Below are 25,432 nucleotides of genomic sequence, written 5' to 3'. Positions count from 1 at the left end.
TAAGTCTCGACATATGAACCAGCCTTCTGACGATGCCATTGAACGCTTTAGAATGTCATAGGCAGGCTTATGAATTCATTTATCTTTATTCATGCACTCCATAGACGTACAGACAATGTATTTCATAAAACAGTCTTATGACTTCGCTCCAATACATGCGTTTAAGAATTTCATAAGTTTTTCTTATGAAACCCATATGAAATCTGTTATTGAATCTATAAAATTGTATTTTGTTTTTCGTAAACGTCACTTTTGTGAAAAGTTCATAATTGTTTCTTATGAATTCAGTACTGGCCTGCACGGCCAACCAGAAGCTAATAGTTTCAGGCCAGAACTTTTTGATTACCGCTGTTTCAAACAAAAGAAGTAAGATTTTTGTCAAATTGCTACAAAATTTTAAATAATTGTTTTTTATGTTATTGAATAAATTACTATGAGCATTAAATCAGTTTACATGGTTATGATTTTTACAGAAGATATCCGATTATTTGAAATGAAATAAGTTGTGCATATAATTAGTGTCTGACGCGTATTTTATGATTATCAAAATCATTTGAGAAGTAACAATCATTATCATTCAGTTGTCTAAGCCCAGTTTCACACGAAATATTGACGAATCGTTGCTCATTATGTACAAATTTTACCATTTAGTGAGTTTTCTCTTCAATCTTCTGAAGGGATTTACACTTGGCGGTTCATTTGTCCCGAATTTAGTTCAACAAGATGACCACACTAATGAACTCATTATTAATGACGTTCATGTTTTACAATTCTCGGTGGTTTGTTTACTTTGTCAGTTGCGCGAGTTCGAGTACAACGGGTTCCCATCTGTTAATTTCAAACTCACGTACTCCCATGTAAACAAACCACCGAAAATTGTTAAACGAAGTTCATCTGGCTCATTTTGGGGTTATGTCGGTTGGTGTAAAACCTGTAATCCTCTAAAGGTTGATTTTTACTGTTGATTTTTTGTCTACTAAAAATGCTCGAGAAATGTCAGCCATGTTCTATTTTTTATATAAATGTATAATAATATCCATAAAAAAAACTTATGACATTCATTCGAACATTGTAATGAATTTCATAAGACTGTTCTATGGAAATCATTATTTCTACTATATTTTCTGCTTATAAATATCAGCAATTTTCATAAATGGGCACCTATGGCGTTCATTCGGACATTTTCATAAATTTCATAAGACTGTATTATGAAAATAATAAGAGATGGATTTGGAAAATTTCCCCTCCAAATCATAAGACAAACTTATAAAATCCATTTAAAATCCTTATGTCTGAAAGTCATAAGACGTTTTTATGGAAATTCAAAGCAAATTTTGCTCAGTGTACGCCATTCCTGATTTAAAAATAAATAACTGGCATTCTCCAATGGCAATCATTATTTCTCGGTCTGAGAGCAAAAACTGCCGTTGATTACAAATTTTTCCATTTTATCAATTGTTGAATGAAAAATAGCGGATAGGTTGGTGTAAATAATAACAGCCATATTCCCTGTTAAGTAGGATGTTAGACTTGGCAGGTTAGTCGCTGTTCAGCGTTCAGTGGTTCCATAATCACCAGCTAGAGAGGGAACTCAATGAAATTATTCCACGATAGTTATTGATGTTTCGTCATTTCCCTTTTCATGGATTAGAAAAATGTTCGCGAATTTCCAATAAGACGAAAAAATGCCAATGGAAAGAGATCTCAAGCAGAAGCAAAGTCACCAAATCGTCTTCAATTTGTTTTCTCAGAGGCACCAAAAGGAATTCTGCGGATCCCGGATTGGAAGGCAATTTAAGATGGGAATGAGCATTAGTTATCATTGTTTCATCGACATTGATAGCGGCCAGAGATTGTTCCACAACTGGAACCATTTCGATTTGTTCGGCTGCTAAATTTCCTTGAAAACTGATTAAACAGGTCATTCATATGCTAAGTACGAACGCCTCATTCTTTATCTTTTCAATTTCCACGTAAGAGAAGAAAGTTGAGAGATTAAAAAAGATATCGGATGGTACAATTGAGGGATTCGAGTGTGTAAAACTTTGTTTGTCGTTTTTTGCTTGAGAGTTTACGTTGCAGTTATGGTTGCGATCGGTCGTAACTGCGATCTGAATCAGAGAAAATAGAGCGAAGACTCAGCAAAGAAAAATATTTTAGGCTTACAGGACAACAACCAGGGCAAATAAAGCGTTTTCCTTGACTTCCCAGGACAACAGGACGGTTAGTGAAAAACCAGGACATGTCCTAGGAATTACTAACTAGGTACCATACAAAGCAGTGATGATGTATGGTTCGCACACCGTGGACCGATGAACCAAGCTTCAGTAAACTTTGGTTTGCTCTTTGAATTCTAGCGTCGTTACGCCTTAGAACAACCATGGAAACAGGCCAACCATTGAAAATAATAAACACTACTGTGGCATAACTGGGCTGCTTTTTAGTTGGATTGTCCAACTAAAAAGCATTGAAACAACGGGAATGTTTTCCCAACACTTTGCTTACCAGAGCGAGGCCGTGTACTTTCTATCTCTCCTAATGTTCCTTGGGCTGTGGTCCTGCTTCCGTGGTTAGGTTTTCTTTCTTAGAAGGACGTCTGGAGTTTTAGAACTTTGAAACTTAATTTATTCAGAAAATATTTACAAAAGTTATCTTAAAGCTACATGTTGCCCGCGCGATTCATATATCGCTACGGGAAAATTTGTCCCTTTTAGTCCTTAAGTTTTTCCCTATTCTCCTGAGATACGGTGTAGATTTTCTATGGCCTTAGAAGGGCGCAATTCCTATTTGTTTACTTATATATTTGGCCCTGCCTCTTCAAGACTGACGTATTTAACCACAATACGGATTCCTGCTATTCAATCCTAGTCCAGTCCCGCAAGGGCTCACAAAATATGCGGTTACATTTGTACCGCTTTCTAAGATTTTATTACTATCATAACCGCAGAGTAAGTGAGAAGGAAAAACCAAAGCTAGCTAATCGGACTGCGTATGGTACGCTTATGTATATTAGGCGCGGAAGGTTGGTAAATAGACAGTGATCCCTTTTTCTGTGTTCTTTTCATTTCATTTTCGGGTTTTTAAGATCAACATCAACCTTGCCTACGCGTAGCAGTGATGCATTTCTTATGCACTGCTGACATTGTATAATTAACTCATTTGCGCGGCAACATTCCAGGGCCCGTAAATCATCCTAGTGGTTTACTCAAATTATCGCTTTACCGCGCAAAAATCTTAGTATTATTCTTACGGGTGTAAATCATGACGTTATTCTATTTAACTACAAGTTCTTCGAAACTGTTCATTAAACGTCAGGTTGGTACTTGATCTACTGATACGAAGAGTATCAGCGCACCTACTTGGAAGTGCTTTGGCCCTTGTACGAGGCCTAGTTATGCTCTTCATTTTCCTAGGGTTTGGTGGTAGTATTCTTTCCACCATATGTTTAGTTTTCCCAATGTATACCCGCTTGCGTGTGCGGTAGACATAAGGTTCTTTTATTTCATTCAACGTTTCGATAAAGTGTTTCTTGTACCCTTCGTTATTTATGTTTTGCGGAAAAGGTAGCTGCTTAAGCGCCTGGTTTTTATTCCTGATAAGTTCCGGCTGATTTTTGTTTGGAGGATTGAAATCCGATCCCACTAATTTTACTGCTGATCTGGTATGTGATCTAGTTCTGGAATTTCTAATACCCAGCCAAATTTGTTTATTTACGGCGATGTCTGTCTTTGTTTTCTCTCGCCCTTTGGTCTTTTGTTTGTTGTCTTCAATTTTATGGCAATTCAATCTTTCATGTGCCTTATTCTTATTCCTAACATTTTTAGGGCGTGTTGGCAAAACACGTGTTGTCGATAAAGTATAAGTCTGCGGGTCAACGCCCGACACGACTTGTTTCATTTCAAAATTTGAATATTTGTTTTTAAAATATTCTTTCTGTTTTGTTTGTCGGTAGGGCTTTCTACCTAACCCTTGTTCCAACCTTAGAAAACGACCTGAAGTATCGTCATACTTTGTTTTCTCTGCCTGTTCATCGCCCTTTGAGATGAACGGCTTCTCAGGTTCTTTGACCCTGACAGATTCAATACAGAAATGACTTAGGATCATTTCTTTTTTGTTTTCCCTTTTTGGACCTACATCATGCTTTGGCGAAAACTTTCCACGTTGTGTTGCGCCATGAAGAACCCAACCTAATTTAGTTTTCTTAGCTACCGGTTCATTGAACCCTCTGGATTTTTTCTCTAATCCAGTCATTAAGTACGCATGTGGCAATCCAAGTAATAATGTAGGAGTTGCATTTTCATAATGCGGTAACCCTGTACTTTCTAAGTAAGAGTATTTGTTAATCAGTTTGTTTCGCGCTTGAGTTTGAGTAGGTAACGATAATTGCTTTATCGTTCTCAAGCCATTTAACGAATAAGTTTTATCAAACTGACCTCTTATTTTCATACGAATTTCTTGACTCGATTTTTCTTTTTGAGTCTTACCATTCGTCCATGCTAATGTCATAGGACGTTCAATTCCTTTTAAATGTAGTTTTTCTACTATGTCACTTTGTACCAGACTTACTGAGGACCCTGTATCCATGAAGGCAAAGGTTTCTACTTCATGCGGTCCGTTCTTAAGAGTGACGGGAATTATTTGATAATGGATTATTTTACAAGAATGGTGGTAATTTATATTTTCATTGTCGCTTTCATCAGACCTTTTTTCCTGTGCTATAACATGTAACAGTTGGTGATGTCTACTTTTGCACCCTTCTATGTTACAAATTTTAGTGGTTCTACAATTCTTTACCGAGTGATTCGGTCTGCAGCACGAGAAGCATAAATTCTTCTCCTTAACGATCTTCCTCCGTTGGTCGGGAGAGAGTTCTCTAAATTTACCACAATCTATTATCCTGTGGTCAAGCTCGCATAACAAGCACTTTTGGTAGCTTGTAGCGTGATAATTAATCCTGTTAGATTTTTCTATTCTAACGGGTTTATCGTCTTGTAATCCCCGCTCAGCTATCAACATGGTAGCTAGCTTTTGCTGGGGCTGTAACCAATCAAATAAATCGCTTACCGTTGGAGCGACAAAGGGATTTGCAGTGGTTGAAAGCGCCCTTTCCTCATTAACGTGAGTTAGCCATTTTAAGTGCAGTCCCTGTGGTAACCTGCTGACTAAATCACGAACTAAACGTTGGTCATTGAGATATTCCTTACGTCCCAAACAGTCCATATTGGTGACAAGGTTACCAATTCGAGATACGTCTACCATGGTTTGTGGTTGTTCGAAACGTGGATTTCTAATTTCTAACACGTCTCGTAAAAGGCCTGAATATATCAGTTCGATGCTTCCGAACTGATCCTCTAATTTTTGGATAATTTTGTTAACGTTGCGCGAGTCTAAAAGCAGCGCGTTAACTGCTTGTAGTGCGCCTCCCTTCAAGCATCTTTGCAATCGATGCAGGTTTTCTAAATCAATGAATTCCCCTTCACGAGTTGTTTCGTAGAAGGTTTGTTTAAATCTGGGCCACATCTTACAGGACCCATCAAAATAAGGCAAGTCCATTAGGGACTGCCTTAGGGCGTACTTATTTGCGGTAGTCTGGTTACCGACGTTGATTTTATTAATTTTTTGAATTAATAAGTCAAAAATTTCCGCTTGGGGATTTTCTAATTGACTTCTCTCTTTAAATTTTCTTAATTGCCTCTCTTTCTCCGCGAGAGAGTCTCTAATAGCCTGGCACTTCCTACACTCAAAAAAAAGTAAACGTTATGCCTATTGATTTTACACATAGATTTTTGCAATTAACGGAGGCATATAGACACTATTTGCTGGCACATAAACCTAATGTGTGTATTCACAAGAAATATTAATCTTACATTCACATTTCATAACTATTAGGCACATAAAACCCCATTCTATAATAATATGCACATATAACTTATGTGTGTGCATACATAGTTTATACAGTTGACACATAGAAGGTATGTGTGCGCGTGATAACAATAGCATTTCTTCTTCATATGAATTTTAAGCGGTTTGAAGCAAATAGAATTAACGTTTGGATTTCTTTCAGTGTACAAAGCCAAAGCTCGCTCTTCTTTGGCTTATGTTTCAACCCTACGCAACTCAGGTGGAACCAGCGATCGCAATCGTCGCAGGCCACCATATTGTCTACATCATTAGCTTTAACACATAGGCGACATTTGCCATTTGGATTTTGTACAAAATTATACTCCATAGCTACGCTCTTAAAATTAGCTTACTTGTTTCCTTTTCTGTGTTGGACCGACGGTGTTCTTCGTAGTCCGCAGGTGCCGGTGCGATACCGACGGTGTTCTTCCAATCTGCAGGTGCCGGCGCGAGACCGACTGTGTTCTTCTAATCTGTAGGTGCCGGCGCGAGACCGACTGTGTTCTTCCTTCCTATTAACTAGTTGCAGTAAAACATAACTTTTGTCTCCAGTTTTCCGTGAAGAAACACTACTCAACTTTTGCGTTTTCACGGATAGTTATCCAACGTTTTACATCACAACACTACTACAAATGTCAGACTGCATCAAATGTAGATTCCCCGCACCCACGTCTATCAGTGTTAATATGCGTGCTGTCAAAAGGTTCAGCAAATTCCCCTTGTCTAAGGTGTCTGCTGCGTCTCTTATACTTTCTACTAGTCACTATACACTTGGTATGTATGTTTACTTTCTATGGATCTTGTATTTGTAACACTGTATTAGAACTTTAGTTTACATTTGTATCCTCAGAAGCTGCCACTTCATCCGCGCAACCTCCCTAATCGCACTTAATCCTGGGAGAATGTTTTCTATGCTGTACACCGTTTATACTTATCACACTATTTCTGGTTATCGGCCAGGTTTCGACTGTCCGGAAGTTTCAGTGTTCAGTGATAGATTTCAACTATCACTCTCCAGTGCTCCTCTCTGCGGAGCCACCATGAAACAACGGGAATGTTTTCCCAACACTTTGCTTACCAGAGCGAGGCCGTGGACTTTCTATCTCTCCTAATGTTCCTTGGGCTGTGGTCCTGCTTCCGTGGTTAGGTTTTCTTTCTTAGAAGGACGTCTGGAGTTTTAGAACTTTGAAACTTAATTTATTCAGAAAATATTTACAAAAGTTATCTTAAAGCTACATGTTGCCCGCGCGATTCATATATCGCTACGGGAAAATTTGTCCCTTTTAGTCCTTAAGTTTGTCCCTATTCTCCTGAGATACGGTGTAGATTTCCTATGGCCTTAGCAGGGCGCAATTCCTATTTGTTTACTTATATATTTGGCCCTGCCTCTTCAAGACTGACGTATTTAACCACAATACGGATTCCTGCTATTCAATCCTAGTCCAGTCCCGCAAGGGCTCACAAAATATGCGGTTACATTTGTACCGCTTTCTAAGATTTTATTACTATCATAACCGCAGAGTAAGTGAGAAGGAAAAACCAAAGCTAGCTAATCGGACTGCGTATGGTACGCTTATGTATATTAGGCGCGGGAGGTTGGTAAATAGACAGTGATCCCTTTTTCTGTGTTCTTTTCATTTCATTTTCGGGTTTTTAAGATCAACATCAACCTTCCCTACGCGTAGCAGTGATGCATTTCTTATGCACTGCTGACATTGTATAATTAACTCATTTGCGCGGCAACAAGCATTCTAATGCCAAAATCTCGCGTCAAATTCACTTTGACAATCAAATTGTCAACAATTATAAATTTGAACAGATGCAACAACCTCTGTCCATTTAGCGAATTTGATTCGCTAGTTGTACAGAGGTTGTGGCCAAACGAGCGAATCTCGACTGAAGTATTTTTCTTTCTGTCCTAACGATATTGAACTGAGTTTTGCACATTTTTGAAACCGTCCGGTTATTCTAGAGGAATGTTTTCATAGTGGTAGAGCACTCCCATTTTAGCATGAATTACGTTGGACAAAAGAAGTTCGGAATGGACACATTGCCAGTGGTGAACACAATAATTTCAGTTAGATCTCCCCTTCGAGTGTTGGGGTAATTGCCGATGCAGAATTGTGTGACAAAACCCTCGGAGAAGCAGTTCGATGAAACGTAAACATAATCGTCAGTAACCCTTCTAGCGATAGATCTGGTATTAAAGCAGACCACAAAACGTGTTTTTATGGTTCTTCTGAAATGATTTCAAAGAATAAACTATCTAATTTTCTTCTTGGGGGATGCGCAAGTTCACTATTTAGATTTTCAATTTCAACTACAATTGCAATCATAATATAAATTACATTAAAACTAAACATTTCATAGCTTTAGTATTATTCAGCTGTAGCTCAAAATCGTTAGGCTATATTGGCAGAATCGTTTCATCTTAAAAAAATGTTTTAAAATAGGGATTTTATTTAAGTATAGGTGTAACCTAGGGGCAGATCACTCTAAGAATGTGTAACAAATTTGCATCAAATTGAAAAAAATGCATTTAATTTCCATTTTTGCATCAGCTTTGCACTGCCTCGCAGAAAAGTTTGTTTAACAAACGTCCTACGCTGATCCACTTTGTTCGAGGTTTTGTTAAATGTAGGACTAGTTTTTCTGTAGGGTTTTGACGTCTTACACGCAACGCAAACAACATTACACGCAACGCAAAAACATTGCACGCAACGCAAAATACACTATGAATTTCTATTTTGATGGAAATAAATGCATTTAATTTCGCTGATTTTTAAAAATGCATCACAAGTGATCCGCCCCTACACACAGAAAAAAATATTGGTAAAAGTAAGAGTGTTCCGCTCTTAGCAAAAAACAACCAACGCCAACTATTAGGTTGAAAGTAAAACTTTTAAATTAATCAAGAATAATAATCAAAGTAAAAGTTTTCCTTTTAAGCAAATGAAGAATAGTACCTAAAACAAAAGTTTTATTTTTAAACTAAGAGTATGGGTTGGTTGTTTTTTGCTAAGAGTGAAAAACTCTTATTTTTACCAACATTTTTTTTCTGTGTGTAGGGTGTAACATAAAATGCCCATAGTCTTCGTTCTTCTCAGGGATAGGATTCGCGGATAGATATTTTTTTTTGTTTTTTGGGCATATTTCATCTTCCATCTCTCATTGCATAGCCTTCCATTCAGTATCAAATATTTGTTTTAAATGAATTTGCTGCATTTGACATTAACTTTTATCGTATCCGCGAGTCCCGTTGTTTTTTCTCAATTGGCCTGTGTTAAGCCAAAGAGGACCAAGCGCCATTTTGAGATACATTCTCTAAACACGCTATTGCATCTGATGTTGTTCTAGAAACACCCACATTTATTTATTTCTGGTAACTCAAATAGCAAATGAAAGGATATAAGTGTTCATAAAATTTCTATGTTAGTGGTAAGTTATTCAAAAATGAATTTTGGCATGAAAAACATCAGAAAAAAATGATGGCGCTCAGTTCGGTTTGGCTTAACGCAGGCCAATTGATGGTTGTTTTTTTCTTAGAACCTTTTGAATAAGTACTCTTAATTAAATTTCTTTCGATGTTTAGGCGTTTTCGTTAAGTGCAAAAACGCATCATCAGGCAAACGTCAACAAGGTATTTTCGTTAAGAATTCCAAGAGAAATGCGCATATGCTCAGCTCTCTTCTTAGTTCTTGTTTTGGTCGTTTTGGTATATACGTAGTTTGTGTCTGGTGATGCGGGTGATGATTTTTATTTTTTAAGCAGAAAAAACCGGATTTTTTAAAGAACCAGTGACCGCCAGAACCGAAACTGTCGAAAAACATAGGAGCAGACCTTAGTGATTGTTGGTAAGTACAATTTGAGCCGCTTGTTTCCCAACCTCGGCCGTTTAAGACGGTTTAGTATGGTTTGTCCAGAAGGTAGAGTTTTTATGCAAAAAGAGAAAGGCAACGCTATAGCCATAGGCCGATATGGGCAATGGTAGTCTGGTAGATTTTGTAATCATGGGCAACAAATTCTGGTGTCATATTACTAGGTCTTCTAGTATTATACAGTATTCAGTACACCCGTCTTTTATAGAAAGATAAAATTAAACCAATAACTTCCGGTTTGATCTGTAGGAGGGCGGTGTCAGATACTAGTTTTTTAGCTCTGCATAGGAATACCTTCAAGCGATATCAAGTCCATTTTAGAGGATGACAGATAAAAAACTTTCTTTTTATCATTCCAGACACGCTGACTAAATTTCCATACGCCATAGCTGCCGCCAAGCCTCTGGATGTGCTGTGTTGCCACCTGTGCTGCGTCAACGAGCCATCGGCACCTGAAATGAGCAGCCAAAGTCATAAGATGTCTGGACCGCACCCGTCGACAACAAACAAACCAGCAAGCGAAGAGATAGCACTAACAGCACGCTTCAGTGAGCAAATGGCGCAACTCTGCATGTCGCCCGATTATTCCGACGTAACGTTCATAGTCGAGAATGAAAAACTACCGGCGCACCGCGTCATCCTGGCAGCCCGAAGTGAATACTTTCGGGCTTTGCTTTACGGGGGTCTGTCGGAAACGCATCAAGATGAAATTCATCTCAAAATCCCATTGAAGGCTTTTAAAGCCCTGCTGAAATATATCTACTCGGGAAACATGTCTCTTGCTCAGATGAAGGAAGAAAACATACTGGACACGTTGGGTTTGGCCAATCAGTACGGATTTACGGACTTGGAAATCGCCATCTCAGACTACCTCCGACAAGTTCTGTCTCTGAGTAACGTCTGCGCGATTCTCGATGCTGCCAAGCTTTTTGGCCTGGACGGACTTATCAACGTGTGCCATTCGTTTCTCGATCGAAATGCGGGCGAGATACTGCAGCACGAAACCTTCAAGAACCTATCGCAGGAATCGATTTGCAGTCTGCTGATGAGGGATTCATTTTTCGCTCCCGAAGTGCAGATTTTCCAGGCCGTCGACGAGTGGTGCAAATTGAACGGGGAGGGCATCAATGTCGAGGCAGTCGTGTCGAAGGTTCGTTTCTCGCTAATGACACTGGAACAGTTGCTGCATGTTGTGCGCCCGTCCGGTATTCTGGATCCGGACCATCTGTTGGATGCCATTGCCGATAAAACAGCGTCTACGCAGCTGCCGTACAGAGGAGCACTGTGTAAGTGGAATTTGGCGGACTTCAAGGATTTTCATTATAATTAACAACCTTAAATATTTTTTCAGGGCCAGAAGAGAACGTCGCCTGTAAAGAGTTCAGCTCGCGAACCATTCAAGGCGAGTACAGACCTGCACTGCTAGACGGGGACACCAACTCGTACGATATGGACAAAGGCTACACGCGGCATTCGATCAGCGATACGGGTGTTACGCAGGGAATCATCGTTCAGCTTGGGAAAATGTTCATCATTAATCACATCAGAATTTTACTGTGGGACCGAGACACGAGGTCATACTCGTACTACGTGGAAGTTTCGGTTGATCAAGCGAACTGGGAACGGGTGGTAGACCATACTGACTATTTCTGCAGATCGTGGCAATTTTTGTACTTTCCATCGCGTGCCGTTCGCTACATTCGGCTGGTTGGAACTCATAACACGGTCAACAATATATTTCATGTAGTCGCTTTAGAGGCGATGTTCACTGAAAAAACAACTCCAGTGGTGAATGGTATAGTCGCGCCGAACTATAACGTGGCAACGGTGGATCGTAGTGCCACTGTGGTGGAAGGCGTTAGCCGTACACGGAATGTACTATTGAATGGCGACGTGAAAAACTATGACTGGGATTCGGGATACACCTGTCATCAGCTTGGCAGTGGAGTAATCTTAGTTCAGCTAGGACAACCTTACTGGATTGGTTCGCTACGGCTACTGCTATGGGATTGTGATGAACGATCCTACAGCTTTTACATCGAAACATCAACCAATTTAAAACAGTGGGATATGGTGGTTGATAAGAAAAATGACTTGTTGAAGTCTTGGCAGCATTTTACTTTTGACCCTAAAATAGTCGTGTACATCAAAATAGTGGGAACTCACAACACAGCAAATGAGGTACATTCTTAAATACTTTGAAAGTAAAAATTCGTCAACATTTCATCTTTTCTAGATTTTCCACTGTGTTCACTTCGAGTGTCCGTCGCAGGATCCAAAGTATGTAAAAAATGAAGTCCGCGACGGGATGCTTCTGCTAGGGCTGGCAGGAAGCTCCTTGCAATCGACGGCAGGCGGTGCCATTACATTGTCACCATCAGCAGCCACGAGTCCGGAATCAACGGAACCACATCCCAGTACAAGTCGGGAGAGTACGGTCTCTACCAGAGAGCTGGTGGATTAGGAACCCTCGTGGGTTCTTTTCTGTTTCAAACGGTTTCGTTGGAAGCCCATTCGGGATACACGGGAAACGGCTTTCGATCAATAAATACAATCTTCAGTTGGCTTCTGCAATTTAAAGTTCGGCTGGAAGTTCAAAAACTTGTAAGGTTTAACTGGGAGAAAGTTTACTAAATATTTGCTTCAGCCTCGCTTGCCATTAGATTGCAAGTATGTACATCACAATTGTATAGTTTATTTATCTTTGCGAATAGATTGTTTCGGTATTGTTTAATTCCGGAGGTATAGAAATAAAATATGCATATTTAATAAGGGATTTTCATAATAAAGTGTTTGGTTCGCATTACCTATCCTACTTGCCAGTATTTTTGTTGTATGAAAGAAGAAGTCCCGAAAATAAAAGTGGGAAGAACTGACCGCTTCGTTGAACCTTTTTAAATTTTATAAGGCTGTAAAAATCAGCTATATTTAAGCGAAATATTCAGTTTGACGTTGAATTTCACTTGTATTAAATTCCGTACGAAACTCCGCATAAAATTCTGTTCGACATTCCGCGTAAAAATCCACGGGAAATTCCACGTGAGATTCCGTGTAAAATATTGTACGTGTCATTGGAAACGCGCCGTTAAATCATTTTGAGGCGACGAATTTAATTAGTGCATTTGGTAATAAATGCTGAAAAACGTCGAAAAATATGTATTATCCAAGTTTAATGTGTGCTAATTGTTTACTTTAAACTTTCAGGTTTTCGTATGATTTATTTACAATAAGGTTTTTACACAAAATTGCACCACCTTTTTTTATAAACTGTCATTAATCCCATAAGAAATACAATGCGACGAATCGTGCGCCGAATAGCGCTACGATTCTTGCTGCTCTTTGGACAAGCACGGAAAATACCGCCAAAGCCGTAGCGTGGTCTTCTGGCGCCCTTGGCGGAGTTTCAGTTTTGCGCCCTTTTGGTGTTTACTTTGGCTTTCTTTTTCAATTCGATCTTCAAATGATAATTTGTGTACATGGAAATGGCCCATCTACTCCCTACATAATTCATGTTTGACTGTTGTTCATTTCATGTAAATTCCAGCCACAAATCTTTCAAATATTTAGGAAATCAGTTGACGCTAGGTGTTCGAAGGCGACGGAGGGAGCATCTATTCAGACGAATGTATATTAGAGTGCCAGTGGCATGTATGGAAAATAGGTGATTATCGAATTTAATAACCTGACGCACCTCAACAAAAAAAAGTTTAGCTCAATCGGACGCGATTAAGGGGTTGCGCAAAGCAGCCGAAGTGCAAAAATATTCACTTCAAAAACTCAAAAGGTCCCTTAGAATATTCCAAAATCGAATTCGATTTTTTGACGCCAAATGTCTTAGGATGTAATGAAACGAGAGAACTACTGCCATTCTGAATTTTGTTTTAAGGTAGCCATTATACAACTTGGAAAATTCTGGAATTGAGTTGATATTGGGGTTTGAAAAGGCTGCTTTTAATTTATGTTCTATGCCAAATGTCTTAGAACTGCATGAAACTAGGATCTAGTATATGCTATCATACTTTTAATTTTTAGACTGAGATTTTACAAAAAAAATCAAAAAACTTGTTAATTTTTCGAATTGACACAAGATTTTGACATTTCGTTGATTTCTAAAACATTTGGCATACAAAAAACTGCATTTCCAAACTCAAGAAGCCCCATCTCAATTCAAAAATATTCCTTGTACCACAAAGACATTTTTCAACATTACACCAGATCTCGACATCATGATATTGTTTTTCGATTGCGCTCAAATTTTGCATGGGGACTTTTTTCGAGGTACCAATACTTTTGAGGTATGTTCGATTTGATATTTCAGAAAGACCATAAATATTGCCACTCTACCGTATATTAAGCGTACTCCTCAATTGACCCAAATGATCCTAACATGGATGTCGAACAAGATTCGTCACAAAAAATCCGAGCTTCCATTTCCAAATCAACATTGCACTGGGTTCGACCGTATCCGATCTTCTTTCGGATCAAAGATAATCCGAGAAATATTCTAATATTCCGCAGGACGCAGAAATATTCAACTGTGCCAGATATCTCGAAAGTTCGCCTAGATAAGCTCAGAATTGTGATATGTTGTCTAGAGCAAACAAATGACGTTACTGGCGACAAGACTTTCATGAAGATCTAACGCGTTTACATACCCGCTCACAAAGTTGAGATCGATAGTGTAGTTATCGATTCGAACTTAACATGCGTGGATCTACTGAAGGACGGGATTGTCTGGTTCAATGACCCCTGGCTCTAGTGAGCCAAGATATTGAGTAACAATCGAACCGGACCTTCAAACTAGTGTCGGGTGACCTTTTGGCGAGACTTCTTTGCGTATTCTTCGACAAGAATCGTTTGCATGAGTCTTCGTAACAATATTTTTTTCTCTTGCCAAAGGCCACTAAATATACCAGGAAGCTCTGCCATAAATCCGAAGCAAAGCACCTGCTAAATTCAGAAGAGACAAAAAGTTTCCAACGCTTCCAGGAACACCAAAAATCAATTGACATTTCAACAATAGATTCAACTTAGTGCTGGATTGGTTAGACCACAGATAACAGATGTTTAGGCTAGAACAAAATTTCTTCAAAAACCTGTGTAAACTTTCAAATTAATAAGCGTTGGAAATCCGTGTTTCACTATTGCCATCTGCGCAACCGTTTGCTACACGTGTTTGACAGCTGCACTCTAACTGCTTTGTATCGATCACTGCGCCATCTACAAACGTTTGCCAAACGTGTTTCAGACGTCTTATTTATTCGACGTCACACGATTCAAATCGAGCCTAAACGTCTGTTATCTGTGGTTAGACCTAGGTTGAAAACCAGCCACTTTGTGATACAGTCGCGATTCGCTGGTTGGGCCACAGCCTTGTCCGACTAACGAATTTGATTCGCTAGTTGGACCGACTGACAAATGACAAAAACTCTCCAAAGGAGATGTTGGCAGTGTAAATTTATCTGTTCACATCTCTAAATATTGTCAGATTAATTGTCAAAGTAAATTTGACATGAGATTTTGACGTTCAGATGCTTTTTAGTTGGACAATGGTCCAACTAGCGGAGGTCCTACTAAAAAGTGGTCCAGTTAAAAAGTGTCCAACCAGCGAATCACGACTGTATTACGGAACTCCTCCCGGCATCGATGAGATTTTAATTTTCATGGTATGGCATAGGGTTAACTTCTCGATGATGATTTATCCCGATTACTCTACGATCTTTGCTACAACTTTAAAAAGGCAGCCTGCTTTACTGGCCATGACCACATTTCCGTTCCCGATTCCTGTGAAACTGAGAAAACGAGTGGAATAAATTTGAAATACTATTCGCTATTTTTGTTGAAATAAGTCTTTGTTTTGTTTGTTCACTGAAAACAACCAAACGTTAATTCTATTTGCTTCAAACCACTTAAAATCCATATGAAGAAGAAATGCTAATGTTATCACGCGCACACACACCTTCTATGTATCATCTGCATAAACTATGTATGTGCACGCATAAGTTATATGTGCGTATTGTTATAGAATCAGATTTGAATGTGAATGTAAGACTAATATGTCTTGTACACACATTAGGTTTATGTGCCAGCAAATATAGTGTCTATCTGCCTCCGCTAATTGCAAAAATCTATACGTAAATCAATAGGCATAACGTTTACATATTTTTGAGTGTTGTTTATTCTGGACTGTTGTTTATTCTGGACTAAGACCGTGGCGCAATCTTCTTGCACCTTTGGTAGAGTCTCAGTTATGCTCCTTTTTGCTGTCTGCTTTGTCTCTCTTTTTCAGTTCTACTTTCAAACAATAATTTAGTGTACCTGGGAATAACACTCCTATCCTGATTAATATCATGACTTAATCTCACTTATTTAAAAAAGCAGATCAAGACTTTAGCACGCGCGAAATTGCGTACGTAACTCCGCATGAAATTCCGTACGAAATTCCGCGTGAATTCTGTGCCAAATTCCGTACGAAACTCCGCATGAAATTCTGCGTAGAATTCCGTGTAAAACTCCGCATAGAGTTCCGTGTGATATTCCACACGAAATTCCGCGTGAAATTCTGCGCACATGAATTTCCGTGCAAAATTCCGTACCGCATGAAATTCTGCGCGAAATTCCGTACGAAATCACTCGCGAAATTCCGCGTGAAATTATGTGTGAAATTCCGCGTTAAACTCCATGCGATATTCCACGCAAAATTCCGTATGAAACTCCACATGAAACTCCGTACGAAATTCCACGTGGAATGCCGCCCGACATTTCTAGTGAAATTCCGTGTGAAAATCTGCGCGAAATTCCGCGAGAAGTTCCACGTGAAATTTCGCGCGAAATTCCGTGCGAAATTCCACGTGAAATTACTCGCGAAATTCCACGTGAAATTCCTCCCGAAATTCCGTGTTAAATTTCCCGCGAAATTCTGCGTGAAATTCCGTGAGAAATTCCTCGCGAAATTTCACGTGATATTCCGCGCGAAATTCCTCGTTAATTCCGTGAGAAATTCCGCGTGCAATTCCATGCAAAATTTCTCGTGAAATTCCGCGCGAAATTCCACGTGAAATTCCTCGCAATTTCGTGAGAAATTTCGCATGCAATTCCGTGCGAACTTTCTCGTCAAATTCCACGTGTAACTCCGCATAGAGCTCCGTGTGATATTCTGCGCGAAATACCGTTCGAAATTCCTCGCGAAATTCTGTCCAAAATTTTGCATGAAATTCCACGCGAGATTCCATGAGAAATTCCGTGTGAAAATCCGCGCGAAATTGCACGTAAAATTACTTGCAAAATTCCGTGTGAAATTCCGTGAGAAATTCAACGTAAAATTTCACGTGAAATTCCTCGTGAAATTCCACGTTAAATTCCGCGTAAAATTCCGTGGGACATTCCTTGCGAAATTTCGCGCGAAATTTCATGAGAAATTCCGTGAGAAATTCCATGTGAAATTCCGTGGGACATTCCTCGCGAAATTTCGCGTGAAATTCCGAGAGGATTTCCACGTTAAATTCCGCGTGAAATTCTGTGAGAAATTCAACGTGAAATTCCGTGGGAAATTCCTCGCGAAATTTCACGTGAAATTCCGTGAGAAATTCCATGTGAAATTCCGGGGAGCATTCATCGCTAAATTTCGCGTGAAATTCAGTGAGGATTTCCACGTTAAATTCCGCGTGAAATTCTTCGTGAAATTCCGTGAGAAATTTTAGGTCACTCAATGGTAAGTAACAGTTTGCCCACTACTCGGATTCTTGTTTGCCCGGCGGATGCTTCTTATCTGGGCGGCCTAGGTGCCTCTACAAGAATTTCGGATTTTCGTAATACAACAAAAAGGTAAACAAAGCTAAATTTACCGACTTTTATTTCCTCCAAATGCTCTTGTTGCTCTGTGCACTCTACGCAGCTTGTCGATCTGCTGCTGTTGGCGGGATGGCAAAGGTTTCATCCGACCGGCCCGGACTACAAGTGCCGAGTTCTCCCGGCATGTCGTTGACTGCTACGGAAGCGGTCCTTAGCGTTTAGCTAGGGAGGTGAGCTTCACTCGTTTGTTGGAACCTCTCTAGCGACGTTGGCAAACTATCGCCGGATCAATTTCCTCGCCGAAAGCAATCCCGGAAGTGACTGCAGTGCCCTTCCCAGAGGGAACCGTTGTCCTTCCTGCTTCACTCTCCTTGGCTATTAGCTGTAGAGGAGAGCAAGGCTCGTTCGGATTATCCTCTACAACGAGAGGGCCGGATGCTTATGATCTTTAATGGTTGGCCGGGGAAGCGAAAACTCCTTGTCACTTCGCTGTCCCACTTCGGCATCCAGCACCACTTTATTGAATACCCGGACCACGGGCCGGCACTTTTCGACAGTACTCTGCACTGTCGCACGCGCTCTAAACAATCACAGTTATGGTGGCAGGAAACTGTCCCGGAAAAGGACTTTAAATACCTCTTGTACCAAAGGCTTGTTCAGCTTACGTTGTTTGTTGGGGATTCTCTGTCCTTCACTGACGGAGAACTTGGACTGAAGAGTGTGAGAGAAGTTTATCCATAGCAACCACCAGGCGATTCGCTACAATATCAGCTAAGGAACCCTGCTTCAGCGCGGAGAAGCACGACCGGCTAGCTAGTAAGTGACTGACCTCTTCCTTGAGGCACTTCGGCCGGACAGTGAGACCGAGAATGTTGATGGGACTGATCTAACAAGAAGGATTGTGACGCCACAATGCCGCAAAGAAACTGGTGTCATGCAGTAGACGGTGTCAAGTCCCCCGTACGGATGGAATACCAAACATGGCACTGGACGCTGTGATCTTGCTATATCCGGACATGTACAAGATGGTGCTGCAGAAGTGTTTACATTATGGCAACTTCTCTGAAATGTGAAATATACAGAAGCTGATGATGCTGCTAAAACCAGGGAAATTACCGAGCGATCCCGCCTCGTACAGGTCTATGTCTGCTGGATATACTCAGAAAACTCGGAAAACTAATCGAAGACCGGTTCCACGCCTGCGAAAAGTCAGCGAAGACAACGAACGCAATGGGGAGGATCATGCTAATCGTCGGCAATACGAAAAGCTGCACGAGACGTCTGCTATCTCTTGTTTCCTCAACGGTATTGCGATATGGCGTTCCTGCCAGGAGTGCGGCGCTGAAAACCAAGCGGAACCGCGAAAAGCTGATCAGGACGTTCCGGCTGATGACCGTAGGAGTCGCGAGCGCGTACAGAAAAATATCGTCGGAAGTCGTATGCGTTATCACCGGAATAATCTCCATCTGCATCACCCTGGTGGAGGATATTGAGTGATACAATCCGAGAAACTTGAGGAAGAGGGTGTGCGTCGATTTGATGGCAAGGTGGCTACGGAAAAAGGTAGACCTACCGGCTGATCATAAACATGTCGACGTGGTTCAATAGAAAGCACGTTGAGGTGAGCATCCACCTGACACAGCTCCTGTCCTTTTTATCGGATCGGACACGCAACGCCTCCGTTGTGCCCGGAGTGTGAGAACATCGAGGAGACACCGGAGCACGTGGTCTTCAAATGTTGGAGGTTCGAAACGTTACGCTGGGAGATGCTTAAAACGGGAGGGTCGGACATCAACCAGGATAATGTTGTACACAAAATGATAAGTGACGTAATCACGTGGAATGCGATCAACAAAGTGGTGACGCAGATCATGACTGCGAGCGACAGTTTCGGAAGAACAGTCACCACCGGGAAACTCTGCCGGAGTAGGCTAGATCTACCGCTGGGGATTAGTCTAGTAGACCTCGAAAGAGTGCCGGGTATGGGTCGCTGGGGCGACAGCGAACCGGACGCCACGCTTCACCCTCAGCCGCCGGACTGACCACGGCACCCTACCGGTAGGCCCGAGGAAAATATAGCGAAAACAGAAGAAGAATCGGTGTTACAAGAAATTCTTCCACCGGGGAACTCTCCGTCGGCGAAAGCAGGATTCACCGTCGGGGACTAGGCTGTGTAGATCGCGACTACACACCACCCGCTTCGGTCGTCGGAGCACCAGCGAACCGAACGGCTTGCTCCACTGGAATCACCAAACCGACCTCGAAACTTGGCTGATGGCTCGACTTCGGGAAATTTTCTCTCTGTCGGAATAAGCTAGGTTCAACTGACAAACCTGACATGGTGTCAAACTCGTCGTTCGATGTCATTACGGTAACATTTTGCTTCTCTCCCTTTTGCGTGTTCTCTCCTGGATTGACCTCTAGCGCTTGTACTCCACGTTCACATTCGCTTCGCAAGCATCTGAAAATATTTCCGCCAAAAAATCTGTCGTTTCTCACCATCAGAAAGCTCGTCGACGAGCTTTGGATTTATAAGGTGCTACATGAGGTTCGCTGCTTCCAGGTTTCCGCACAGCGTTACCGAAAGGGATGAAGCTAGGCAACTTATTGGTTCTCGGCGAATCTAGTTTGCGGACATTCCCTAGATGACTCTGTAGCATGTTCATACTTACTAAGGACCTAAATTCGACTAAACCCCTGGATTTATGCAATTAGTGCACAAACTAACTGACGGTTAAGTCTGATATATTGTGTTTCGGATTGACCGCGTCAGTAGCTGCTGACTGCGCCGCTAGCTAAAAACTAAAACTAAGAAACGTGTACATTGAAACAACTTTTCGGGACTAATGTCCCGATGGTACAGAAGTTGATTTTTACTGATGAGGACTAAAATGAATCATAACTTTTGTGGATATCACGCCCATGTGGCAATATGTTTATACTCCCAAAGAAGCTCAATTGTATGTCAACGGCGAATGATGGCTGCAACACCCCAGTATTTTTTTAACAGTTAGGGCAATTCAAAAGAACATTTTTCTTTGTAGACTGAGAATGCGAACGAATTTTTCAATAACTGATTGGATGAAACATTAAGGAAATGTCACATTTATATCCTTCAAAAGTTTTTTAAAACTTTCTATTAGTACTATATACTTTCTATACATATCACCTAATAATTTTTCGTTAGCGGGTGCTCAAAAAAATACTCCTTCTGGCGGAAGAAATACCGTGCCATCGCATCGTAATTGGAATCGTTCGTTATAAATTGACCCCGTTCCAGTTCCTTGGCCAACCGTTTCACAGTTTCGCTCGCCTCCAAGCAGAACGCATGCGCCAAATGAATCTCCTGATCGCCATGAGCCAGTCCTATACAGTACGAACGGGATGCACGGCTGGCGGTCGCTACCATCGCATAGATGAGGGCTGCAATGTCGGCCAACCGAACTAGCTCTATGTGGCGCTTGATCAATTCAATGCCATGTCGTGACAAGCAACATTCAGTTGCCAATTTGAGGCGCGCAATGGACAATTCGATTCGATTTGCGGTAGGTTCCAGCGATGGGTGAAAATAATGTTCTAGATTGATGAATTTCTTCGGTGTGTCGATAGTGTTTTTCTCGAAGAGTTTCGACCAAACATGTGACGGATTCATCGCTGGGTTGCGATCCTTTTTGATTGTTTTATAAGAAGCCATCTAGAATATAATAATATTGAGAATTTAAGTAGCAAGAAATTACTCTTTGGGTTTTAATTTACTCCAGCATGTTGCGCCCCTGTAAGGGCAACGAAGAGTTTGATCGAATCGAGCGTTTCCGCATGGTTGGCAAATTGAATTGAATCTCGTAGCACGGACTCGAATTCGTTACCCTTGACAAGAGCCTGGGGACCGATAAATCGAAGTGGCATCAAAGTCAGCTGAAGCAATTTTTCCGTAGTGAAAATTTTCGTTATGGCCACCTCCATGTCGGTATCCTGACCATTAAAGTCATCTAGCAGACCTAAAGTTAGGTAGATCATACTTTCTGCCGCGTATATGGAGCACAGTGATCGTGACAACTCCTCCCGAATATTCTCAATTTCCCTATTATGGCAAATAGATAAAATTTAGACATCTATCACGTAAGTCGATATAGATGGAACTCACATGAGATGCCCGTCACCACATTTCGTCTCGATGCAATATTTGGTTACTTTATTCAGGACTTTCTTCATCATCTGTACACCAAGAACACTGGTCTGAATACGAGTAGACTTCAGCAATTCTACCAGTATTTGGGCACCTTTTCCTTCGGTTCCCACGATGTCATCTGCGGAGAAAAAACAGCAATCATCTATCAGTTATCGATGCCAACATCAAGTACATCTTACCGTCGGTCAGTTCGACATTTTCGAAAGTAAACGTTGCTTGTTTAACACCATTCAATCCCAACGTCTCGTCCAGGCTCGTACGTTTAACGCCATTTGCATGTGCATCCACCAGGAAAGCGGTTACTGTCGTATCATTTTCGTTCATATGTTCAATAGTTTTAGTCGACGCAAACACCAACAAGTAACCCGATTTGTCGCCGTTCAGCACAAACGATTTGCTACCGTTAAGTAACCAACTTTTGTTAGTCGTACCTAAATTAGCCAATGTGCTAAACATTGTTCCATTCGGGGCCTTCAGTTCTAACATAGCACTACTGACTATTTTCTGTCCACTGCTTAGCTCCTCCAAACATTTATCTTTCAACCGGTCACTGGTGAACTTATTCAACAGCTGTATGATTGCATTATGCTGTCCAACAATCAACGCCGTGGGGAAATCTTTGGAAATAATTTCATTGAAGTAAGCGAGCTCCGTTTCAATCAACTGTTTTCCACCATAGTTAAGAGGGGATTGTAGACCAAAAATACCGGCACGTTTGGTCAATGTTTCTAAATTCGCCGCTTCATCATTTTTCAGTAGCTGTTCTAAATGCTTCCGTTCCGAAACAAGGCGGGATTGTTCGTCACGATTCAAAGATTCCGGATACACTAGTAGATCCGTATCAACTACCCCAACGAACATATTTTTCATCAGTGGTTCCCGTTTATCCAGTCGCTGGTGTTCCGGTTTTGTATTAATTTTGATGTCTCCATCAGAACTCCCATAATCTTCGGTCTGTTTTTGCGAGGTCAACGTTGATTTCCATCGGGATGATGACGGAAGGTTGCCTCGTAGTCGTGCTGCTAAACCGGTTCTTATAACCGACAACATAGCTGCAATAAATTAGTATTATTTTCCCTTCCGACTCAAATTTTCGTTATTCAATCAAAGTAAAGCACTTTCGGTCATCATGCGGGTTTCAAAACAAAACTGAGGTGACACATTTTCAGCTGTCATGTTACCTCTGTTATGAAACTGACGCCCGTGAGGTTAGCTCACTTTAAATTTAATTAAAGAATTTTATTTCAGTGTCACGAACTGAGAGATCCAACCGTGTGTCGGCGTGCAGATGGCGCAATGATGGAGCTGTTACACGTTACCGAAGCAATACTAAAGTATCGAATTCTTTTCACCCATCTAATGCCATCCGTACAGGAAGTCAATGGGTTTGTTCCAGCACCAGGAACTGGAGTACTCGGGAGAAAATTGTGCTGGTAGCAAACTGGAGTAAAAAGAAGTAACTATTTTTTGCTCCTGTTTGTCCGGAGCAACTTTCGTGTGCTGCGGAACAAACCTAACATTAATGTAATTTTTGTTTAAAGCAAAACTGAGTCAGCTTCTAACCAACGACACGACGAGACACTTGCATTCCGAAACTGTATCACAAATCTGACTACCCCTCAGTGACTGAGGTAACTGGAACTGTCAAATTTGAAATTTGAAGCAAAATGCAGGAAACTCGGAGCACTGATAAATGAGTTGTTATATTTTCCTAATAACTGTAACCCCCGGTTACACAGAGGAAAATATTGTGACAACAATAATAAACCAAATTAAATTGGCCGGAATCTTGTGAAATTCTAGCCTGCCAGTTCACAAAATGCCGAAGTGGCATAGGTAAGTTTGCTTTGAATAAATCCAATATAAGTGCTTAATTGTTTCGTTTCAGTAGTGATACAAATCACCGCCGAGTAGCTGCGTCAGACAACGATACAGCACGACTACCAGCAGCGGACGCAAAGTGAGGGCGCTTGTCTTGATAACTCCTAGCAATAAGGACGTGGCATGCGGCAAAGGATGCAAAATGTAAACCAAAAACACGGTTCGATTCATAACACTAGTGTTTTCCACTGCAAAACAATCTTTGGCAAACCAAAACTATGCAGGCATCATAACACTCACCGGTAACATAAGACCTTCCAGATTTGCTCAACGTTCGAAAAAACAGTTGTTGGAGAATCTTCATTAACAAAGAACAGTGTATACGGCTAGTTTCCAACAAGAATGAATGACCAAGGTTTGAGACATGTGGGACAAACGAGACCAGCGGTTGGACAATAATTGTTTTCCACCTAAGCGAATCATCCAATTGAATGTTCTATCACCAATTCTGTGCAGATTTTCAATAACAAGGATGTCGATCAACGGTCAGCCGTGAATGATATTTAGTTATCTCAACCGATAGCACATGATGGTTGTGCTGTCTTGACTTGCACCTCTGTGCATGACCAAGTGAATTGAATGAACTGCTCAAAATCTTAGTCCTTGTGAATAAAACTTCCCTGTTAATATGCATTGCTATTTTTATTTATATTAATAATGAAGTATCTTTACATAAGACATGGAATGTTCATACCGCCAGATTAATTTCATTTGATCAAACTTCGATAATTTGTTATAGCTCGGGGCACCCCTAAGATCGTTCAATATGTGCGATGAATAGAATAAACATCTTTGGCTAAAGACAGGCTCTTATTTGCACAAAGGACCTTTTGAAGAATTTTGAGAAAATTATACAGAGCAACTTTATAAGTAAAATCTAAGCAAAAAAAAAGCTCCTCAAAGATTCCTTATTGTTGTTTACGACGAATGCGATATTCGAACGAAAGTGGTTCGTATTCTCGTTTATAATAGTAAAATCAAACTGGCTTACTATTAGTTCGAACCGCTTTCGAGCGAATCTCGCATTCGTCGTAAACAAGAATAAGGGTGATAGCATTAATGTATTAATGCGTGATTCTGCAAATAGGATGCTCTGAATAGTGGCTACAAGTACCAAGTGAGGCTTACTAACTAACTAACCGCCTGTATTATCCTTATTCCGATCCACGATAAAAGTAATCGAAATCTGCCCAAACTTATAGCAGCGACTACACCGATGTAGTGCACTGTTAAAAACAAAAATTCCATTAGTGTGCACCTCATCAATCGTTGTCAACGCATACGGAAACTGAGGATCGCAAACACCACTCAAACTTGACGATTGAATGAAATAAAGGGGCGTTATAGATATTGATAGATCGGACGGAGGCAGTGGTGCCACTGGTGGTAATATTCTGTACTCCATGAGTTGTTCCGATGTGGGGTTCACCGACATCTAATGGAGGAGGTAAGAGTGATTTCATCTGGAACATAAGGAAAATATTTAATTTGTACTTTCACATATTTCCAGAACCCGCCGTCTAGGTCAGCTGCCTTCATAAAATTCATCATGATGGCGTGGTTAAGATGAACAATCGGTGCCGCTGATCCAGACTACCCCGCCATCCCATTGTGTAGCCACCACCGATTTAACACAATAAAACGTAGAAGGTATTTATTTCGTTTTCGTGAAGTGGTTACACGTCCGAAATCTCCTCCGCAGAAACAACGCCCTGGGACTCAGTGAATAAAAGAAGCCTTGAGTGCTCGCTCCAAGACTCCCTTACCAGGAGTTGGAGTTTTGGCGAGTCCC

At 40.9% G+C, this 25,432-nt stretch overlaps 2 protein-coding genes across 2 annotated transcripts; one reads left to right on the top strand and one right to left on the bottom strand.

The window, feature by feature from the left end:
* Positions 1–9,597: 9,597 nt before the first annotated feature.
* On the top strand, positions 9,598–12,594 carry LOC131680984 (BTB/POZ domain-containing protein 9). The gene is made up of 4 exons (XM_058961694.1): positions 9,598–9,755; positions 10,139–11,065; positions 11,131–11,960; positions 12,016–12,594. The coding sequence occupies exons 2-4, from the start codon at positions 10,237–10,239 to the stop codon at positions 12,241–12,243; spliced, it is 1,887 nt and encodes a 628-aa protein (XP_058817677.1). The 5' UTR covers positions 9,598–9,755; positions 10,139–10,236; the 3' UTR covers positions 12,244–12,594.
* An 8,079-nt stretch (positions 12,595–20,673) lies between these two features.
* Positions 20,674–22,921, bottom strand: LOC131680980 (complex I assembly factor ACAD9, mitochondrial). Its single transcript, XM_058961690.1, has 4 exons — positions 21,939–22,921; positions 21,715–21,877; positions 21,327–21,651; positions 20,674–21,264 (listed from the first exon to the last, which is right to left on the bottom strand). The coding sequence occupies exons 1-4, from the start codon at positions 22,807–22,809 to the stop codon at positions 20,740–20,742; spliced, it is 1,884 nt and encodes a 627-aa protein (XP_058817673.1). The 5' UTR covers positions 22,810–22,921; the 3' UTR covers positions 20,674–20,739.
* Positions 22,922–25,432: the final 2,511 nt, after the last annotated feature.

This window comes from Topomyia yanbarensis, chromosome 1 (assembly GCF_030247195.1).
Source record: "Topomyia yanbarensis strain Yona2022 chromosome 1, ASM3024719v1, whole genome shotgun sequence".
Lineage (NCBI taxonomy): Eukaryota > Metazoa > Arthropoda > Insecta > Diptera > Culicidae > Topomyia > Topomyia yanbarensis.
Note: the sequence above shows the minus strand (reverse complement) of the source record. Positions and strands in the feature narration are given on the sequence as shown.

Excerpts from the sequence above, each read along its gene's own strand:
- LOC131680984 (XM_058961694.1), top strand. The coding sequence starts at position 10,237 with ATGAGCAGCCAAAGTCATAAGATGTCTGGACCGCACCCGTCGACAACA. Across the intron at positions 11,066-11,130 it reads GCCGTACAGAGGAGCACTGT|GGCCAGAAGAGAACGTCGCC; the intron begins GTAAGTGGAATT and ends ATATTTTTTCAG. Across the intron at positions 11,961-12,015 it reads CTCACAACACAGCAAATGAG|ATTTTCCACTGTGTTCACTT; the intron begins GTACATTCTTAA and ends CATCTTTTCTAG.
- LOC131680980 (XM_058961690.1), bottom strand. The coding sequence starts at position 22,809 with ATGTTGTCGGTTATAAGAACCGGTTTAGCAGCACGACTACGAGGCAAC. Across the intron at positions 21,878-21,938 it reads AAATGTCGAACTGACCGACG|ATGACATCGTGGGAACCGAA; the intron begins GTAAGATGTACT and ends TTTTCTCCGCAG. Across the intron at positions 21,265-21,326 it reads CAGGGGCGCAACATGCTGGA|ATGGCTTCTTATAAAACAAT; the intron begins GTAAATTAAAAC and ends ATTATATTCTAG.